The following is a 17780-nucleotide window of genomic DNA, read 5'->3' on the forward strand; positions in this document are numbered from 1 at the left end:
ATTCAAATGTCCACTTAATCTTTAATATTTGGCCATTTCTTTAGGACAGAAATGCGATAGCCACTGTAATTAAAAGAATATGTGGACATCAAAACGTGTAAACTCAGAGTGAGGATTTGAGCGTTTATTTTGAAACAGCGATGTATTCTCCTGAGTTTGCGTTGATTTATAAATTATTTACCTTACAAATCTGATGAAATGGTGTGCGTTGCGTTCCCAGATGAACGTTATAATAAACCCAAACTCACAACAACATGCAGAGATGGCGTTTGAGACGCTCCACACATGTAAATGATAACAGTTCCTGTGGAACTACTGTGAACGGAGCCACTGTGTGACGCATGTACTTAACCTACACGCATGTAAATAATGAAAGTGCATATACTGTATTAGAACTGCATCACATATAATTATTCAATAAATCGTAGCGTTTGTATATTCACAATTATGCTTAATTATGATTTTTAAATGGGTTTAATATATCTTGCAGCCTTGGGAAACAGTCTAATAATGTGTTTTATGGATTCTCGTCCGTGAAATGCGCCACTTCTGGTATTTTGCTGGTGAGTCAACGCGAGCAAAATGAAGTCGAGGATTTTTAAAAATCGAATAGTCGAATAAAATCGACGAATCGCGACAGCCCTAATAGTCATGCAATGTTGATGTTTTTAACATTAACAATTTGAGAACAAAGTATAACAATAATAATAATTTGCATGGTTTGACATGATCTGAGCTAAATTTGCAATCGTTAGATTTAATCACTATTGGTAGCACGATTTATTGTAAAACTTTTTTTTTTTCAATTGGTCATAACAAAACTGGCAGATATGTTACTTACTTGCTCAGATGACATTTTTCGATGAAACTTCTTATTTTGGACATACTTCCAAGACGTAGTATCTGTAATTCCGAAGTACAGTGAATATCCAAAACGGTGCATTGACTGACAGCCCACAAATACACCTCAAAACATTAGATTCATCTGCGCTGAGGAGCCGTGCCAATGCACAACCCACATAAAGAGGAAAATTCTGCAAATAACTACAATTGCAGGTTTCTAAACTTACAGAATGCAGCTATAAATACTTGATTATAATTTTGTCAGCATTCTGCAGCAAAGTATATTTTTTATAATGACCTCTAAACTGTATTACTGACTATTATCATACCTCTGCTTGTTCCATGTCCCATATCACTCCATGGACCCTTTAATAGTTATTTCATGTTTTTATTATTAAATGTATCACAATTAATTACATCAATATTTGCTGTGAACCTAAAGATAATAGACAGACAAAAAACTAAACCTAATATATTGTTCATTTCCTTATCATTAAAATCCTACCACTGGGCTACAGTTCACAGCAATTCATTTCGCAGATTTAGATATAGGGTCCATTCATGCAGCACCCATAAATTCCATTTATTTATTTGTAAATACATTTTACAATGTGCAGTTGGTCATTATAACAAAATAAACCTCTTTGAGCCAATGTCTTGATTCATTTAGCAAAAGTGACCAATGGACTATTATTCCTTATGTATTATATACTATTTGGTACATGAGGTTGTTCTTTGCTTCTTTTAGACCAGTATGGTTTCAGTGGAAGGTCTGACTAAGTTGGTGGATCCGTCTCAGCTGACAGCAGATCTGGAAGGGACACTGGAGTACGACCATGTGGAATGGACTGAGCTCCGTGTTTCCCTTGAGGAGTTCACTGGAGGCGCTCTGCACCTCCTTTCCCGGCTGGAGGAGCTGCAAGAGGTGCTTTCTCGCCAGGAGCTGGCAACTAACGCAGAGGAAGCACGGAAACTCCTGGAGGAGCACGCTCGACTGAGGAAGACTATGACAAAGGCACCTGTGGATGAGTTAGACCATGAAGGACAGCGACTCCTTCAGAAGATCAGGGATGGGGGCGACGGAAGACTCTCTGGTGGGGCTGACTTCCAGAGTTTGGTACCTAAGATTTCCGCCCTATTGGATAAACTTCAAGTTACGCGGCAGCACCTGCTACAGGTCTGGCACAACCGCAAACAACAGCTGGACCAGTGTTTTCAGTTACGGCTGTATGAGCAGGATGCAGAAAAGGTTAGAGGACAAAATGAGAGTGTTTATAATAATAATAATAATAATTATTATTATTATTATTATAAACACTCTCATTTTGTCCTCTAACCTTTTCTGCATCCTGCTCATACAGCCGTAACTGAAAACACTGGTCCAGCTGTTGTTTGCGGTTGTGCCAGACCTGTAGCAGGTGCTGCCGCGTAACTTGAAGTTTATCCAATAGGGCGGAAATCTTAGGTACCAAACTCTGGAAGTCAGCCCCACACAATAATAACAATAAAACAACAACAATAAAATTAACATCATAATAAAATTAGTTATTATATATGTAATTGTATATGTAATTACATTTTTTTTTAAATTACATATATTTATTATGTTTGTAATAAATTGTAGTCTTAATGCCTATGCTTTTAGACCTTAAAGCTTTTCATTTTTTTCAACAGTTTAATAAATATTGAGCTTTGCACGTGACAGAAATATTTAAAAGAAAACATTTAAGATAAGGCCATAAATTAAGAATTAATTCTAATGACTTTATAGCCACGTTTTATTAATTAATTCCCTATTTTTAGTTAAATTGTGGCAGTAAAATATGCTGTACCAATTTGTGTGTTTTATATATATATATATATATATTATATTGTATATATATACTGTATATATTGCACAAGTAAACACCACTCAACACAATTATTATTAAAATGATAATTGTATGTTCACTGTACTCCCTTCTGTGTCCTGATGTCTGCGGGAGGCCGTGTGTTCCGTTTAAGCCCAAACGGAGAGGCACTCTCACACTCCCCGGTCCTGCTGACTGAGCCCATCTGTGCTCCACCAGAGCCAGAACACTAAGGGCTATTGCTTGTACATCAGCCAAAGAGAAAATCTGTGTATATTAAGGTTCACGTGTAGATCACTAGAACACTAACAGGGAGTTAAATCACCCAAAGCCCTAGAATGACTGTTAAGCAAATTTGCCTGGGCCTTTGTAAATACGTATGTACCCCACTTTGGAAGGGTTTTTTGAGACCAAACTGTCTGTGAATGCAGCATTTTTCTCTTAATTTCTCTCTCTGTAGATGTTTGAATGGATCGGACACAATAAAGAGCTCTTCCTGCAGACGCACACAGACATTGGCGTGAGCTACCAGCATGCAGCAGATCTACAGACCCAGCATGACCACTTTGCTATGAACTCTATGGTACGACGGAGGAATGCTACAAGAAAACACCCTTGATACAATCTCAACAAAATTGAACAGCTTCTGTGCCTTCTTGTTACTAATTTAATGGTATCATCTTCTGGCATCCTGTTTCTGTCTTTTCAGAATGCGTATGTCAATATCTCACGTATCATCTCGGTGGCGACACGGCTCTGTGAGGCAGGTCATTACGCTGCTGCTCAGATACAGCAGATCTCTGGCCAGCTGGATCAGGACTGGAAGAGCTTTGCCTCGGCTCTGGAGGAGCGCAGTGCCATCCTGGCCATGTCCTCTGTGTTCCACCAGAAATCTGAACAGGTAATAAATGTTCATTTTGTATGATTGTAATGAATGCATTAAATTTTCATTGTCAGATCGATGCATTGTGATGCATCATTACAATTTTACACCCCCAATGTAATGATTTTACCCTGTGCATTTCTATGCTGTAAAACTGTTTTGGAAGAAACAAAAAATCTAAAAATCTAAAAACGTGTTTTATGTAGTTTTACATTAGTCAAAAATATGATTTAATATAACTGATTATATGCAATAGTGTGATTGCATTAGGCCACACCAAGAAAAGTAATTTTTAATCAGGGAGAAACAACACCTCACATAATCCAACCACTGTGTATTTACTGATGTTATATTTCCTACTAAAACTAGTTAATCTGTTATCACTAATTTGGTTCCTTGACTCATTTGATCCATTTTTTTCAACAATTCCTGATTTCCTCTATTTGGCTCCCCTGTCAGCTTCAGTCTGTTTGTTCATTAATAACTCCTTTACCTAAATGTGCACACATAGCTTCTTCATGCCTTTGATTTATGACCCCAATTTGCATGATCCTCAGCAACTCTGTTTGATTATGTCTGAGCTTGTTTTAAATGAGTGTGTACAACTGTGCACCTCTGTCCTCTCTGGTTTTATTACATGGACCTTTTATGCTGTAAAGTTTAAGAGGGTGTTCTCTCAGTTTCTGTCCAGCATGGAGGGATGGGTGAAGTCATGCGGTGAGGTCGGCTTGCCGATAGCAACGCAAGAACTGGAGATAGCCATTCACAACCACCAGAATCTGTACGAGCAGGTCACCACAGCATACACAGAGGTGAGCATTTGAGGAGATGCTCTTTTTAGTAGACTTTTTAATATAAGATGTAGCCCACAAAGCTTTACATATTATGCTTATAATGTTGTAATCAGTACTCTAAAATACACAGACACTTGAAGTAATAAAGTGCAAAGTAAAAATACCACTGCCTATTGAATGTTCTATTTCTGATTGCAGGTCAGTCAGAAAGGAAAAACACTACTGGATGTGTTGCAGAAGGCTCAGCCCCTGCCTGACTCCGGGTCCCTGACGGCAGGGGCCGACTACAGTCAGGCGGTGAGGGGGGTCCTGGAGGCGGTCCATGAGGTAGTTCATCAATATCGCAGACTGGAGGGTCTCTTGCAACACCGCAAGCTCCGGCTACACCAGAGACTTCAGCTGTGTGTGTTTCAACAAGATGTGCAGCAGGTATATGGATTATGGAAATCATGTATAGAACCACTCAGATATGCATGCAATTCCCAAACATGCAATCCTGCATGCACTCACACACACTATACACACAGAATTCAACATCTGACGAATCTGACCCCAGCCTCTCAACCTTTCAGCAGCTGTTTTTAAATTTTTGTGTGTAACGATGTTTCTCCTATGGCAGAACAAATATCAAGTGCAGAGAGCATTAGAGGAAGTGACAAGGAAGTGACACGGACTCTGGCTCATAGTCAATACCTCCAACAATACACTCTGCTTCCTGTGGCCGTCGCCTTCAGGGGCTTTTTGTTGTACTTTCACCGGTTCTCTGTCAGGACTGTGTTGTTTCTTTGATGTCACTGGATCCTTTCCAGGGCCTCTTTAGACAGAAACGAGGCCTTCTCAAGCATTGAGCTTGTGCAGTGAACTAAAAGAACTTTGACTTCTAACTGTCAAATTTTGTTGAACCTTCAAAAATCCCCTGAGCCTCTTTGGAACTAACTATTTAAGCTCTGGCTTGCTGTTAGGATATGTAAAATGTTTCTATCGGTAAGAAACATCACAAATTAGATGACCCTTGTGAAAAAGAAACACACTTTAGCATACGGTTAAAAACAGTACTTATTATGGAAATAATATACTGTAAAAGAATATGCTTAAGTGCAAATTGAGTGTATTGTTTCTGGACACTTAATTGCATGTTATCTGAAAAAGAAATTAAATGAATGAAAATGCGTTATAGTTTAAAATTATATTAAATGCAATTAGTTGAACTTAAGAGTGTTTTTAACATAAATTCGACATAAATAAGACTAGTTTGAAAATTGTCATAATTTACTTTCCCTCAGACTTTTCCAAACTTGTATGAGTTTCTTTCATCTGCTGAACACAAAAAAAAAGATATTTTGAAGAATGTGGGTAACCAAACAGTTGCTGGTCCCCACTGACTTCCAACATTATTCAGAATAACTTATTTTATGTTCCATAGAAAAAAGAAACTCTTACAAGTTTGGAACAACTTGAGGGTGAGTAAATGATGACAGCATTTTCATTTTTGGGTGAACTAACCATTAAAATACATCTTTATATATCATAATTACTTCTATTGTCTTTGAAATGATTAAAGCATACTGCAAAATTTAATTTGAATTGAATCTTGCAGTTAAATATATTTATAATTGTAAATTTGTAATGATGAACATGCAGTTTATTACGTGATTGATATAAAATGTATTAACTTTATATTAACTAAAACTTTTAATTTGCCTTTATTACTAAGGGCACTTTTTAAAAATGTGTGTGTGTGTGTGTGTGTGTGTCTGTGAAGAAACATAACCATGAAAGTACACTTAAGTGGCCTTTTATTGCATTAACATTATCTGCAATACACACATACACATTGTGCTATACACACGCACACATATATATATCCAGTGTTGATGTGTGTGTGCTCAGGTCTTGGACTGGATTGAAAACCATGGAGAGGTATTCCTCAGTAAACACACAGGAGTTGGGAAGTCTGTACACAGAGCACGAGCACTACAAAAACGGCATGATGACTTCCAGGAGGTAGCACAGGTAGGAATCAGTTTATGTTGTGTTTGTGTGTGTATTTTTTGCATGATGAGAGAGGAGCAAATGAGCAGTAGTAGTGATATCATTCATCTTGCTATTGAGTTTCCTGTTAATATTCAAGGAAGATGTTTTTAATGTACTTCTCTCTCTCACTCACTCTCTCTCTCTCTTTCACTTCAGAACACTTACACTAATGCGGATAAGCTTCTGGAGGCTGCGGAGCAGCTGGCTCAGACGGGAGAGTGTGATCCGGAAGAGATTTACGCTGCCGCCCATCACCTGGAGGTCAGAGTTCAGGAGTTTGTGCGGAGGGTGGAGCAGAGGAAACTGCTGTTGGATATCTCAGTGTCTTTTCACACCCACACTAAAGAGGTAGTGTGCTCGCACACACACACACACACACACACATGCTAAATAGAGCTTCTCAAATAGGTTTAATAGTTTTGACTGATCTCTGTTCATGCATGAGAGATTTTGTTAGTAGCTCTCAACTTCATTTACTGACTGGCAGCACAAATTAAAAACTAAACTGAATGGACAAAGACAACATAATGAGATTCTGTTTAAACAACTTCTTATGAGAGTAATAATTCTAACTGTAAATAAGTAAAGAAATCCCTGCAGCGCTCTAGCAACTTTCCAAAAAACTTCCTAGAACACTCTAGCAACACCTTAGCGACCCCCTAAAAATGACCTAGCAACTCTAAAACATGCTTCTTTAGCCAGCATCCATTATAAAACACTCACAGGACATGAATTTTGAGAACTACAAAAATTATAAGAAATGTGTTCATGCAAAATACAATGTTATAATGATCATGCTATAGAGTGCATGCGCACACATGGTTTGTTTGTGCATCAATAATAACAGACTTTCGTCTTTACCATGGTTACCATCGTCATCCATCAAATCTTTACTAGCGCAACACTGGTTTGCTTTATCCAGCCGAGAGATGTAGTTTGTGTATCATATGCTCATGCAGCGGTTGGGTGTTTTGAGCTGCTGCTCAGTAATTTGAGAGAGATGATGCTTTGAAGTCAAATACACACTGAATAAAATCTGGACGTGAGTAACTATTCTCTCCGTGACCTCTGATGTAATCAGCTTGTTTTTTTTTGGCATTAGCACAGTTTTTAACAGACTGCTTGAATGCATTCACTTACTGGATGGTTGGACTGAAAACTTTCAGTTTAAAATGATCTGACTGCAAACAGAGGAGCAGAAATATAACAACGTCTCTTGTCCAAAAATCTGCTTATTTTCACTTTTATTTAGTATTATTTCCACTATAATGTATTGATGTAAATTATTAATCATTAATTAAATAAATTTTTACCACACTTTGAAAACACCTGTCCTGGAAACTACTACCCAGAACATCTTAGCAACAGCCATGTAGCAACACCCTAATAACCCCCAAAGTGGCCAAGTAACCACCTAGAAAAACCTAACAACTGCCTAGCAACACCCCAGAAACCACCTACAACAGCCTAGCAACAATCTAGCAACCACCAAACAGTGAACAAGCAACTACCTAGAACACCCTGACAACTGCCTACCCAGCATCTTTTTACTGTCCGGGATTTGTCTTGTCGAGTCGCATCGCGTAGGGCAAAGGAACAGCTGATCAGCAGCCTTGAAACAACATATCTGTCTGACTGTCTGTCTGTCTGTCTGTCCTGTCTGTCTGTAGCTGTGGTCATGGATGGAGGACTTGCAGAAGACTCTTGTGGAGCCGGTGGTGAACTCTGAGTCTGTGGATGCTGTTCAGGAGCTGATCAGACAGTTTCAGCAGCAGCAGAGCAGCACTCTGGACGCCACACTCAATGTCATCAAAGAAGGGGAGGAGCTTATTCAGCACCTGCGGTGAGGTTGACAGCACGCTCCTATTGTACAGTATTTCATCATAACAAGTGGTGGATGAAGTGGGGGGTGGGGGGCATTTTCATAAAGTAATCGAACGGTGAAGAAAATTCTAGGTCTAATTCTAGTTGGGAAATAATCATTTTGAACTATTTTAAAATAATATTTTAAAATATGCACGCATACACTTTTATTTGTATGTCTAATATGTTGAAAACGCAAAACGTTTCTTGATTTTTCACATTTAGAATTACATGAGTCATGTAAATAATACCATATTTTCAATTCAAAACGTCCATATTTGTGAAAAAAAAGTCGATTTTAAAATAATATTTTAAAATATGCACGAATACACTTTTATTTGTATGTCTAATATGTTGAAAACGCAAAACGTTTCTTGATTTGTCACATTTAGAATTACATGAGTCATGTAAATAATACCATATTTTCAATTCAAAACGTCCATATTTGTGAAAAAAAAGTCGAGTAGTTTGCATCACTGGATACTACTGTCATTAGTGTAACATTTCTATCATAAAAACACTAGTTTTGAATTACGTTGTTGACTCAAGAACAGTTGCAATCTGATCAGTCCAACTGGCATATGAATAGTTCAGCGCGATTTGTGAACGATTTAACAGGTTCATTGAAAAGAATCAGCTCGTTCATGAATCGGACACCTCTATCGGCTCTCGGAGCAGATGACGATTTCTTCAATTCAAAATAATGAGGAACAAGCATGTTTTTAGGAAATGCAGTAAAGTAAAAGTACATGTCGTGAAAAGTAAATGTAGTGCAGTAAAAGTTTTTCAAAATAAAAATACTCAAATAAAGTACAGATGCATGAAAACTGTCCACCAGATTTTTCCACAGTTACTGTCCACCACTGAGCATAAACCAACTTTTCATATTTTCCATTCCATAATTTACCAATTTCTTCCCAACCTGACTTCTTGCAACTGCCCTGAAAGCGTAACTATCCAGTGAAGTACAGGATTTAGATCCAAATCTGTTAACCACAAGGCCACAGCTCCAATAATTTTTAGTTTGCAGATCAATTTTAATAATATTCTTTTCAGATTACTTCTGAACAAGTCCTTTCATGTTATGTCATACTGATATACTGGTTCTGAATTAACGTGCCCTCTATTGATATTGATTTGCTCTTCTATGTGTTGGCGTGGGTTTGTGTTCGTTCAAACAGGGACTCAGCGCTGGCCTGTAATAAGCTGCCTCATGCCAGCTCCATGGCTCATATCGAGGGCGTTCTTCAGCAGTTGGATGAGGCTCAGGCTCATATGGAGGAGGTTTTTCACGAGCGCAGGATCAAACTGGACATCTTCCTGCAGCTCCGTATCTTTGAACAGTACGCCTTGGAGGTGTGTGTGTGTTTGATGGCCTGGACTCAAGTCATTATCAGCTCAACTTTATTTGAACAGATGTTCTTCTGTGCTGTCTGCGTTTGCATATCTGTATGTTTGTGTATTATGTAAAATTGAATGTTTTAATTTGTAAATCAGTTTTGAGGAGTGTTGTTTGTTTTACTGTATACACTTGATCTCATAGTTCATCCCCATATCTGTCATCGTCTAAATGGCTTACTTTCTTCTGTGGAACACCAAATGTGAATTTTTGAAAAATATCCTACTTACTCTTTTCAGTATGGAAGTGAATTAAGACTAGGGCTGTCGAGCTTCAAGAAAGAAACAAATGCATCAGAAAAGTGTTCCATATGACTCATGCATTGTAGTGCAGTGTTATTTTAGTATTATTATTTATTTATCAATATTAGCATTTATTAATATTTCTAATTTGTTTTTATTTTATATTTTTAGTTTTCATTTTAATTTTAGTTTAATTTAAGTTTGAGTAATTTTGTTATGTGCTTTTGTCATTTATATTAGTTTTTTATATATATTTCCATTTAGCTTATATATTTTTTTTTATTTTAGTTTTAGTAATTTAAGTACTTTAACTTAATTTTTTTCAGTTAGTTGCAGCATCTTCTTGCATTTTTTTTCATGGGTTTGAACTAAACTTTGTATAACATATCTTTATTGAGTTTTAACAAAACATTTTACAAAAACACAACACAACTCACCAGAACATACCTCAGGCAGGATTTTAAAAAACAACAACAACAACAACAACCCCTGTAAGCATACAATATATTGATTAATATCATGCAGTCCTCATAAATATTCTTACATTCCATAACTTCACACATCTAAAGCTTCTTCAATATCTCCATTTTTATCCAATGTCCAAAAACACCTCCCAGATATCAAAAATTTCAGAGAGTTTCTTCCTTATTACAGTACATATGTAAGCTTTTCAAGAGCCAAACAAGATATTATGGTTTTCAGCCATAGTCCAAGGGAAGGGCAATTGGTAAGTTTCCAACATAGGGCAATAGAACGTCTTGCTTGTAATAGACACAAGTCCACCAGCTTTCTTTCTTTAGTAGACAAAGAGCAATTGTCTGTATAAATATTAAATACACACAATACAGGACATAGAGGAATTGGAGACGAAGTAAGTTGAGAAACATATGGAGTCACCCCACCCCCAAAATTCTGCAACTCCTCACATTCCCACACACAATAGAAAAATGTACCTTGAAGCTTATTGCATTTAAAACATAGATCAGGGATATTAGGGTTAATTTTTTTTAAATCTTACAGGGGTTATACTGTATAATTTCTCATTACCCACTTATATTATGGCAGAGTCTCAACCGCGTGTTCATAGTTTGTGTTTGTGCATTTAAACAAATTGCATTCCAGTCATCTAATGAAATATCCATATTTACATCTTGTATCCATGCTTGTCTTTTATTTTCAGAGCTCTCTTTATGATTTTCTCTTAATATGTTATATAACTGGGTAATCTGCCCTTTAATGTAGCAATCTTGCAATGTGAGTGTTTTCAATATTGACATTGGGGGAATCTTCTTGCATTGAAATTAATTTTGACTTCCAAAAACTTTATAGAAAAAAGTTTTAATAGTTTTAGTTTTATTTACTGATAACAGCACTTCTCCAGTAAGCTGAGCTGAACTGGATCAGTCTGATTTGTGAGTGAATCATTGAAAAGATCCGACTCAAAAGAATGATTCGTTCACAAATTGAGCATCACTACTCTCATGGATGTCGAGATTTTCTGTGATTGGCGACTTAAATTCTGGTCACTATTTTTATTCATATGAGTGTAAACTGGTAATATATGCGTTTGTTCCATAGGTGATGGGTGAGCTGGATGCATGGAAACAGGATCTGATGCGACAGGCATCTGATTTCAACACAGAGGAACTCGCGCTGGCTGAACAGAGATTACACAGACACACTGAGCGCAAACTCGCCATGAACAACATGACCTATGAGGTCATACAGCAGGGACAGGATCTTCACCAGTACATCATGGAGGTCCAGGCTTCAGGTGAGGAGCTGGTCAGAAATGTAGAGACAGAGTGAAGAACACAGGAAGGGTGCAAGAGAGAGTAATAGTTTCATACTATCACTATTGGTGTTTGCTTTCACATCTTTTGTTTTGCCGATGTTCATTTAGCATTTGTCGGGTTGCGGAATCTTTGATCAGTGTGGTATAATTTCCTCCAACAAACCTTGACATAATCTGACTTGATCAGGAATGGGTTCCATGACAGTTGTCACACTTCAGGTCAGAAGACGATGAAGATTCAAAACAGAAGACTTTATTAAATCAAACAAATACAGGTAGATCCACAGGATAAAGCATTATGGCATCACAAACAATATCAGACAAATGAGTGCACAAGGAGGAACTTAAATACACAGTGGTGAAAAACTAATAACGAACAGCTGTGATTATTCAGTTAGTGTCCATGGAAATAGAATAGTGGCGGGAAACTAAGACAAAGGAAAAAGGAAACTGACTGAACAAACAAGAGGTCCATGAAACTGAAACCAAAAGAGACTGAACTAAACATAACCGTGACAGAACTCCCCCTTCCGGGAAGGCACGGCCTCATGTTGTAGAATGACTGAGGTGGTTCAGGAGGCAGACGAGGGGCAGGTGAAGGGTAGGAAACTGGTAGGAAACTGGCAGAAGGGAGGAACCAGGGTGGAGCAGATGGTGGCAGAATCCAGAGAGGAGCAGACAGAGGCAGGACCCAGGGAGGAGCAGACAGATGCAAAACCCAAGGAGGAACAGATGGAGGCAGGACCCAGGGAGGAGCAGACAGAAGCAAGATCCAGGGGGAACCAATGGTGGCAGGATCAGGAGCAAGATAGTGTGGATAGGAGGAGTAGCCAACCAGGGATCCAGAGCCCAGCCAGAATAACAGCCCACGGCGGAGTTGATGGAGGGAGGAGCCATGCTGAAGGCTTGGCAGAAGTGACCATGGTGATGACAGACAGAGATGGAGCTGTTGAAAGAGGTAACCAGGGCACAGATGGAGAGCACAAATGGCAGAACGACGAAGATGGTATAGGAGACCATGGTGAAGCAGCCGTGACGAGTGATAGAGGTGGAGCCAGGGAGCCTGAGGACTGCGGTGATGACATGGAGACTGAGGAAAGAGGTGGAACCTGAAATAATGAGGAGCGCAGTGAAGCCGTAGGGGTGGAGGGACTAAGCGTAGCTGACAGCCTAAAAGTCCGTGGCTAAGATGGAGTGACGACCGACCAGGATGGAGCCAGTGGGACGAGGGAATCCAGAGGAGGCAGAAGGACGATGGTCCCGAGTGGAGCAGAGGGAGGGAGGAGCCAGGGCAGAGCTTGTGGGTCAACTGGCTGAGGTGGAGTGAATGGTCCAGAAGCCGAAACTAGAGCTATGGGAACCTCTAGCCTAGATGGAGCTGGCGACCAAAGGACCAAAGGAAGATCAGCAAACCTGAGTGCGGTAACTGGAGATGTCGATGGACTGGAGGTAGCCAGCAAAGGCAGGGCTGAAGAACAGGCTAGATTATGAAGAGAAGGCGGGAGAGGGAGGCTGGGCGGGTGCTCTGCAGACACAGGATACTCTGAGCTGGGCAGGACCAGCGATGAAGGCAATTCTGAGCTGAGCATAATCAGCAATGATGAAGACACATGTAATTTTGAACTAGGCAAACTCGGTGACGATAAACAGGAATCTCAGTACTGGGCAGGGGTGGCGGGAGGAAAAAGGAGACTTCCTCCTCTAAATATAAAAAAAAAAACCTCCATTCCAGCTCACCCTCAGCAGCGGGATAGTAGGTGGGGTCCTTCTCTATACCCTCATACTCCAAGTGTCCCACGGTAATACACAGTGGTGCCGGCTCACACATCTGGTCAGACTCCTTTTGGGACTCAAGCATTGGGGCTATGACTGGCTCTGTCCTCTCAGGCTCTGGCTCTCTCGTCTCTTCATCTCAGCAACGTGGCGATGGATGTTGGATGGGGTTGGACACTTGTGCTGTTTTCCTCCTCTTTGGCTTCTCCCACTTTAAAGGGGGACCCATCCACCCAGAGGACAAAGTTTATGTACTCAGCTAAACTGCAACAGGAATTCCCTCTGGGCATCGGGAAGCGGATGTCTTCATCCAGCCCACACCAAAAGCTGTCCATGAGGGTGACGTGATTGCACGCCGCTTGGTGGCTGATGGTGACAAACTCCTCCACGTAGTCCTCCAAGCATTGGCCACCTTGGAAGATAAAAATCACTCCTCCACTGAGTCCCGGCCAGCTTTGCGGTGCCACATTAATGGCAGCAATCTTCCCTCTTCTTCTCATCTTTGGGTCTGGTATTCTGTCACACTTCAGGTCAGAAGATGATGAAGATTCAAAATAACATAACTTTTTATTAAATCAAACAAATACAGGTAGATGAGGAATGCGCAAGGAGGAACTTAAATACACAGTGATGAAAAACTAATAGCGAACAGCTGTGATGACTGAGTTAGTGTCCATGGAGATTAGTGGTGGGACAAAGGAAAAAGGAAACTGACTAAACAAACTAGAGGTAAATGAAACTGAAACCAAAAGAGACTGAATAAAACATAACATGACAACAATGAGGTACATTTTTATTAAGTGAATTAAATGACTCAAATGATTGGAATTGATCACATACAGTGGTGTGAAAAAGTGTTGGCCCCCTTCCTGATTTCTTATTTCTTTGCATGTTTGTCACACTTTAATGTTTCAGATCATCAAACAAATTTAAATATTAGTCAAAGATAACACAAGTAAACACAACATGCAGTTTTTAAATGAAGGTTTTTATTATTAAGGGAAAACAAAATCCAAAACTACATGGCCCTGTGTAAATCAGGAAGGGGGCCAACACTTTTTCACACCACTGTATATCAATATTTATGGATGTCCATAGATAATGTAAAGACATTGCTGTGGCAGATTGTGGAAAATAATTGAATAGACATCACAAAAAATGACTTAAGAAGTCAGTGTTTGTTTTATTTAACTGAACATAAGACTATCGCAAGCATACAGACCACAGCAATCCATTTCTGTCTGCGGCAGACAAAAGGCCCTTCACACAGAACACGTTCTTCTATTCCTTTAACAACACCTGTGTTCTGTTTCATTTTGTGCTGTCAGGGCATTGCCTGTGGATTCACAAAAACATGAAGTTGGTGAAACATGATGGTAGTAAAATCACTTATACTGAGATCTGTATATGGGTCAAGGGCGATGTTATTTTATACTATATAATATTTATTTTTTATTAATTTTTTTTTTACTATCATAGTATATATTTTATTTTGTTTTGAATTAGCTTTTTTTTTAGTTTTCAAATTATAATCAAAACAGTTTGGGTATCAACATTCTTCAAAAAAATCTTCTTTTAGGTTCTGCAACAACAACAAAAAGTCATACAAGTTTTATATTAATATTTATATTTATGTATACAGTATATTTAAAGAAATGTATGAACCTCATCTTTCATGTACAGATTTTATTGCTGGCCTGCTGTCCTTCATCCTCTGTCCAGTTTTATTTGTGCAAATGCCAGTGCGCTTCTCTTTTATTAGAAGCTCCTTGTGTCTCACGCCATGTGATGAAAACATTATTTATTTTTTACAGTAACTAACACCTTTGAAAGAAATCTTGTTGGGGTAATGTGAACAGTCTACATCCAACATCTGACTTTTACAGTGTTTGAAATGTTGCTCTTTATTGGGTCAATGTGAACCAGCCTTTACAGCAGCAACACGGCTTGCTAATGTCTACTGTTGCAGCCGGTGAGAAATTAAAAGAACACTGGAGTGATGATGAGTTAGTGTTCAGTGGGGAGATGAAAGAGTGTGAATCAGTCATCGCTTCACTCCTCTGTGCATTTTATTGACAGTTACCATGGACACAACAGCCAAAACCTGCTACCCACATTATGAGCTGTCTTAGATATGTGTGATGAATGACGAAGAGAGAGAAGTGGATGATAGGGTGGTAAAGATAAGGATGGAAAATGTGTGCATGACAGCAAGTGAAGGTGAAATGGATTGGAAGGAGTGGAGGGAGAAGACGGAGCTCCATACAGCTCTGGGATCTCTCATACTATTAACTCTGTATGCAGGGGTGAGGTTGCTATGGAAACCTCCCCTTTACATCCCCTATACCAAGGTTTCCATGGTGATGGGCCTTCGCTCGTCACTTTGGGGTTGCCTCGGACACACTCCATCGCTCACTGTTGGGTTGCCGCAAGGAGGCTCGGGATACTGCAGAGGCCATCCTGTCACTCACACCTCACATTCCCATGGGAACCGACTCCTGTGGCCTGCTGTGAGGTTGTCATGGAGACAGCCTATGGGCAGGTAGCTGAGGATAAGTGTGGTGATGTAAGGGAGGTTAAAACGCCCTGTGTTGTATCTGCAGAGAGTCTCTGTTTCTGGTGCGCTCATTGCCCAGACGCTGGTTGTCTGTCACGCGCTAATGCAGTTACAGACACGCGAACGCACATATGATGGATGCCGCTCGGCTGGGCAGCTGGGACATTTCATCACACGCTCACCTGTCTGACATGTTCCCCACTTACATGCCATCATAACTGCTCCCTGAGATCACAGCAGAGATTGAGACCTTCAGAGGAGGCCAGAGACATAGTGGTTCACAGCACAGCGGCCCCTGCTGGACAGAAGAGAGAAAACTCACTGGTATAATCTATACTCACCTCAAAGAGTTTTTAGTTATTTTTGTATTTTCTGATAACCTCACGCTAACACTTCAATGTAAAATGTGTAATTCTTTTGATGTTAAAATACTTCCTCATATCACATCTTGACATACAGAGTTATACACTACCAGTCAAAGAGTTTGGAATAATTAAGAATTTTTAATGTTGAAAGGAGTCTCTTATGCTCAACCAATGATCTGTCATGACATGTTTGGGGAGGGACTGTTTGACTAACACATGGCCAACGGAGAGAGTGTTCAGGAAACCTGTTTGAAATCTATAATTATTTTGCCATTTTATTTTCTGATGCTAGTTGCATAGAAATGACATAATTCACATTTAAATTGCATGTCTAATTTTTTGTTCGTTTATTTGTATTTTACAAACACTTCACAAAAAGAAGTTGAATGAAGTAGGCTGTGATGAAGATAAAATTTATTTATTAAAACTTTAGACAAACAACATTTGGACTCTTTCAGGTTGTCAAATATTTCATAAAAACACCATCATTTGTTTATATATGCTACTTGGATTGATATTTTATTATATATGCAGTGAAACCGATGTACTGGGCCCTGTGTATATGCTGATATTTATTTTTAAAATCTGTGTATGTTTTTCAGGTATGGAAATCACTGGAGAAAAAGACGTTGACTTGGCGGCAAAAGTTCAAGAACTGCTGGAGTTCTTGAATGAAAAACAGCATGAGCTGGAAGTAAGCGCAGAACACACACACAAACGTCTGGAGCAGTGCCTTCAGCTACGACACCTGCAGGCCGAGGTCAAACAGGTGTGTGTTTAAAATCAGGTGCTACATCTCAGCTCATGGTCACATTTAGTGACACTCATCTAGTTACACTCATCGAAATGTTGTGAGGAACACCTGACATCTATATTCAGGAAAAAAGCCTATGCTCTACTACCATCCAAGATTCTGACTGATGCCATTAGTCTTGAGTACAAGTGCCCGGCTAATTGCTTTTATCTTTGACACTTTGAGCACACACACACACACACACACTGTTGCTCATATCCAGAGCAGGGCGTGGGTGCAGACTGCAGCCCTGCATTTCAGAAAAATGAATCACTCAATTCACTTGCATTATTTCATAACAGCTGTCTTATTGGCAGTGCTGTCACCTTGGGACTTCTCAGTTTTATCTTTGTTCTTTAATTATTTGTATTGTATCTTGTTTCTATATGTCTTTTCTTGTACATCAGTTTGGTTAGAAAATGAATGTAAATGTAGGCAGGGTGTTAAATAACGTGGGAGGGGGAATCCCTTCAACTCAGCTCGAATGTTTCTGCATCCTTAATGTTTCTGCACATTTCACAGATTCTTAAGATGTGGAACGAAATGTTGAACAGTTTTTCCTGCCATTAGTTTTGAAAATGCCAACATA

General features: G+C 39.3%; 1 protein-coding gene across 1 annotated transcript in view; it reads left to right on the forward strand.

Annotated features, from left to right (window-relative positions):
- LOC107659990 (kalirin-like) overlaps positions 1–17780 on the forward strand; it is an 81634-nt gene that overhangs the window by 18241 nt on the left and 45613 nt on the right. Inside the window, exons 4-14 of the mRNA XM_016449124.1 lie at positions 1592–2092; positions 3154–3276; positions 3403–3594; positions 4257–4388; positions 4569–4799; positions 6261–6383; positions 6561–6752; positions 8075–8247; positions 9449–9623; positions 11487–11682; positions 17001–17167. Coding sequence (XP_016304610.1) covers positions 1592–2092; positions 3154–3276; positions 3403–3594; positions 4257–4388; positions 4569–4799; positions 6261–6383; positions 6561–6752; positions 8075–8247; positions 9449–9623; positions 11487–11682; positions 17001–17167 — 2205 coding nt within the window. The remainder of the gene's footprint in view (positions 1–1591; positions 2093–3153; positions 3277–3402; positions 3595–4256; positions 4389–4568; positions 4800–6260; positions 6384–6560; positions 6753–8074; positions 8248–9448; positions 9624–11486; positions 11683–17000; positions 17168–17780) is intronic.

Source organism: Sinocyclocheilus anshuiensis, unplaced genomic scaffold (genome assembly GCF_001515605.1).
Source record: "Sinocyclocheilus anshuiensis isolate Anshui unplaced genomic scaffold, SAMN03320099.WGS_v1.1 scaffold55, whole genome shotgun sequence".
In the NCBI taxonomy this organism is placed as follows: Eukaryota; Metazoa; Chordata; class Actinopteri; order Cypriniformes; family Cyprinidae; genus Sinocyclocheilus; species Sinocyclocheilus anshuiensis.